Raw genomic sequence first — 4,665 nt, 5'->3', positions numbered from 1 at the left:
ATAGGAAATGTTGACTAAACTCTTTGAGATATAGTTATGAACAATAGAGCTATTATATTACGTTTGAATATTTCCGCCAATGGCTGCCGAGCCATAGTTACAATAGGCGGTCGATAGTGACGGCGGCGGCGTTACTTGTGAAATGATTAATTATTGTTAATTTTTCAATAAAAATGCAATAAATCATTAAAATTATGATGGAGCAATAAGGAGCAATAAAGGAGCAATCGTTCTATGCCGGATTTAGTTGCACAGAGTTATTATAAATATGTTTTTCAATAAAAATTAAAATTTTTTCGTTTTTATTAAATATCTCAAAAAATAATAATTTTAACAGGGGAACAATTGTTGATTCTGAGCACGGTCTTACATACAAGACCGTGATTCTGAGGGAGCAATTAGGGAGCAATCGTTTGAGCTATAGTTCATTAAAAAATATAAACTTGTAGCGCCAACTTATTTCCGGTGCTTTAAGCGGGGAGCACACATTTCTGCACAACGCATAATTGCGTAAGCATAAGAAAACTGATTGGTCTATTTCCTTATGCACATGTGTATGGACCAATCAATTTTCTTATGCTTACGCATTATGCGTTGTGCAGAAGTGTGTGCTCCCCGCTTTGATTCACACTGCGTCCGATGTTCGATGTACGACGATCCGACATCCAATAAGAAATTTTTGTCTCTAATAATAAATTCTGTTATTGGATGTCGGATCGTCGTACGTCGAACATCGGACGCAATGTGAATCCTCCATAGCTAACCGTGGTTGGTGGAATTGCTCCTAAAAATAATAACGCCACCTGCCGAATAGAGAAACTCGTGAGATTTCTAAAATTCCCTATTCAACGGCCAATTGCGTGATGCCAGGTCTAGCTGGAAAGCAGCCCTTTGTCCGCATATGCGCTGTTCAGCGACTTCCGTTTTATTTAATAGCAGCACAGGCCCAGATGTATACCTTTTTCCCGATAACGTCATCTATACACCATGATCTTGATGATCTAGATACTTGAGTGTGTTGTGTGTTGTGTGTCACACACGTGAGATATCGGGCTCGGTTTCCCACTCGGGTAGATTTTTCGAATCTCGAAGTTCTCTGGCTTGATTTTTAAGAGGCTGCTTTGCAAGGTAAACTAAATCATAAATTAATAAATAATCGATGTTTCAAAAAAAATTTTTTTACTGTAATCGGTTTTCTAAATATTTTGAGAAAGCGCACCTTGGTGCTCTCGGGTTATTGAAAGAAATGCATCAGGTAACCTGTACGAGTTGCGAAAAAAATATACTTCTAATTGAAAAAACGATGCTTCATTCGAATTAGAAATGGCAAAGAGGACACAACCAGCACGGCATCTGCCAGATAGGAAGGACGCCCCCGTGCTGCGATTGTACAACAGTCTGACGAAAGAAAAGGAAGTGTTTGTCCCGCAGTTTGGAAATCGCGTTTCGTGGTACAGTTGTGGACCTACTGTTTACGATGCGTCGCACATGGGCCATGCAAGGTATTAACAGTATTTCTAAATACAATCTTTTTGACAAGCACCTGTTTTGCTGTCATGCTCAATTTGACACAATAGATTTTTTTATGGAACAGTTTTACTTTATATATTTTTTGATATTCTATTTTTCGTAATATAATGCAAGTAAGTAGCTTTCTAGATGTATCCACGAGATATTCATATGTATATTTCTTTTTTATAGGTCATATATATCTTTTGATATTTTACGCCGTGTAATGTCAGACTATTTTAAATATGATGTCTCATATGTGATGAATATTACTGATATAGATGATAAGATTATAAAAAGAGCAAGGCAGAACTACTTGTACGAAAAGTACATGGAAGAAAATCACAGCCTTAATGGAATATTAGATGACATCAGAGAAGTAATGACTAATTTTGAGAATGTTGTAAAAACTACAAATTGCGCTGATAAAAAGTGCATGTTAGAGAAGATGTTTAATAGAATAACGAAAGCTATTGAAGATCTGCAGAAGGCGGTGAAAGAGAAGGATGAAAAAAAGATCTTAGAGTCTCAAGAAGTAAGTCACTTAAGATACATATAATGTAGAATCTATTTTTTTAAATTGTTTTATGCAAAGTAAATAATAATTTTTATACAGGCATTATTGAGAGAGGCTAGAGATCCCTTAGCTAATTGGTTAGATGATATTAAAGGTAGCACAGTCACAGAACACTCCATATTTAATAAATTATCACAGCATTGGGAAGCGGAATATCATAAAGATATGGATGCTTTAAATGTAAGATTTAAATATAGAATGTTTTTATTTATTTCTAAAACAAACACAATTTGTTTTTAATATTGTTTTTCCACAAATATTTTAGGTATTAAAACCAAACGTGCTCACGAGAGTTAGTGAATATATACCTGAGATAATAGCGTTTGTACAAGGAATAATAGGCAATGGATTTGCTTATGAAAGTAATGGATCAGTATATTTTGACGTAAGCAAGTTTGATAAACAAGAGAAACATTTTTATGCTAAGCTTGTACCAGAAGCATATGGCGATACGTCAAGTTTGGAAGAGGGAGAAGGTAAGTTTGAGTTACCTTTCATGTTTGGTTTTTTTTATAACTAAATTAATTTTTTAGAACTAAGTTAACTAATGTTCTTTTTTCTTTACTAAGGTGACTTAAGCATTACGGCAGATAAGCTCTCTGAGAAGAAGTCGGCAACAGACTTTGTGCTCTGGAAAAGCTCAAAGGCCGGTGAACCCTGGTGGGACAGTCCCTGGGGCAAAGGACGTCCAGGATGGCATATCGAATGCTCAGCCATGGCGTCCGCAATTCACGGAAAAAGTTTAGACATTCATACAGGCGGGGTGGATCTTAAATTTCCCCATCATGATAATGAACTCGCACAAGCGGAAGCGTATTTTGATAAGCCCTATTGGGTCAGTTATTTCTTGCACTCTGGCCACTTGACTATAGCTGGTTGCAAAATGTCAAAGTCGCTAAAGAATTTTGTGACGATACAGGACGCTTTAAAGAAACACTCGAGCAGGCAGCTCAGACTTGCCTTCCTTCTGCATTCATGGAAAGATACTTTAGATTACAGCGATAATACTATGAATATGGCTGTGCAGTACGAAAAATTTCTTAACGTGAGTACACAATTTTTATGTATGTATAATATCTTGATTTGATATCAGGCATCTAAAAGGATGTATATTTAAAATCTTTTTATTGTGTACATATTTTTGAGTTTATATGTTCGCGCGTATGTGAGTGAGGAAGGGGAAAGTGGGTGAGAGACCACTGACACCGAAGCAATGAAATAACACAACATTTTATTTAAACAACCAAAAATAATAACGGAATTAAAGAACAACGTAATTTAGAAACAACGTAATTTGAATTTGGTTGAAATTGAAAACGCGGGCGTCTTAAAATCGCTATCGACAAAGAACGCGCCAGAGATGTGACGAGCCCTTAGCGACAGTCATATGAAATAATAATAGATTTAAGACTTCGCGGAATAAAATGACGAAGATGCCGGTGGCCAGTTATCTTCGTTTAGAAAATCGATAGTCAAAAAGACCATGTCGACGAATTACAAAGAGCAGATCGATACAGTACGGTTAATATGAAGACGTGAACGTGAAACTGATACGCTGCGGCGATTCTCTCGATAAATATCGGGTTACATCTTGCGCCATGACTAATGACACTATCGATAAATTAAAGAATAATAATATTCAAAAACGTTTATGATCTCGAACATTTGCAATCTTGAACATTATATATCTGAAAAATAAAATTATTTTATTTTTCTAGGAATTTTTTTTAAATGTAAAATGTAGGATCAGAAGTTACAGTTTTACTAAATGGTTCAATTCCGAACTAGAACTAAAGGAGAAATTTCAATTTGCAAAGGATTCTATAAATCTAGCATTATGCGGTAAGTCTTTAAATCTCAATTATTTCCTAATCATTGATAGATCTAGATTCGTGTCACTAAAAAGAAATTTATTGCAGACAATATCGATACGAGAACTGTTCTTGATTTAATACGGGAGCTCGTGGCAAATTGCAACGTGTACATGAATCAACGTAAAAATCCAAATACGGTTCTTCTCAGCGAGATTGCGAAGTATATTACTAAAATGTTTATAATTTTTGGGGCTATTTCTTCCTCGTATGACTCAATCGGATTTCCAATTGATGACGAGGCAGTCAGTAAAAATGTAAGATCGATATCGAAATATGTTCTCCTGATAACCTCGATAAAGTTTTTTTGCGCGTTTGAAATATACGTATTCCAATTCTCGCCTAGCTTCTTATCTGCTTATTTTGAAATAAGAAATAAATTTACATAGATATAGACATCTTAAAATGCAATTTGAAATAAAATGTAATTATAATATATATACCTATTTTTTGTATATTTCATGATCAGGTTGAAGAGACTGTTATGCCATATCTTGAAATTCTGGGAAATTTCCGAGAGAAAGTTCGAAATTGCGCGAAAACCTTGAAGGCAAACGATATTTTGCAAGAGTGCGATCGATTGCGCGATGATATTTTGCCGAACGTCGGCGTGCGATTAGAAGACAGTAATGAAGGCGCTTGTAAAGTAAAATTAGTTAACAGGGAAGAGTTATTGAAGGAGAAAGAAATTAAAAAGAAATTGGAACT

At 35.3% G+C, this 4,665-nt stretch overlaps 1 protein-coding gene across 1 annotated transcript; it reads left to right on the top strand.

The window, feature by feature from the left end:
- Positions 1-1,138: 1,138 nt before the first annotated feature.
- Positions 1,139-4,660, top strand: LOC112457663 (cysteine--tRNA ligase, cytoplasmic-like; the record flags this gene model as incomplete). The annotated part of the gene is made up of 8 exons (XM_025020841.1): positions 1,139-1,502; positions 1,702-2,044; positions 2,126-2,266; positions 2,352-2,562; positions 2,656-3,131; positions 3,805-3,928; positions 4,006-4,214; positions 4,427-4,660. Coding segments are annotated over exons 1-8 (1,917 nt in total), but the record flags the coding sequence as incomplete, so codon positions are not given.
- Between the last annotated feature and the right edge of the window lie 5 nt (positions 4,661-4,665).

The sequence above is a fragment of the Temnothorax curvispinosus genome, unplaced genomic scaffold, assembly GCF_003070985.1.
Source record: "Temnothorax curvispinosus isolate PA1 unplaced genomic scaffold, ASM307098v1 QBEX01008054.1, whole genome shotgun sequence".
NCBI classification, from domain to species: Eukaryota; Metazoa; Arthropoda; class Insecta; order Hymenoptera; family Formicidae; genus Temnothorax; species Temnothorax curvispinosus.
Note: the sequence above shows the minus strand (reverse complement) of the source record. Positions and strands in the feature narration are given on the sequence as shown.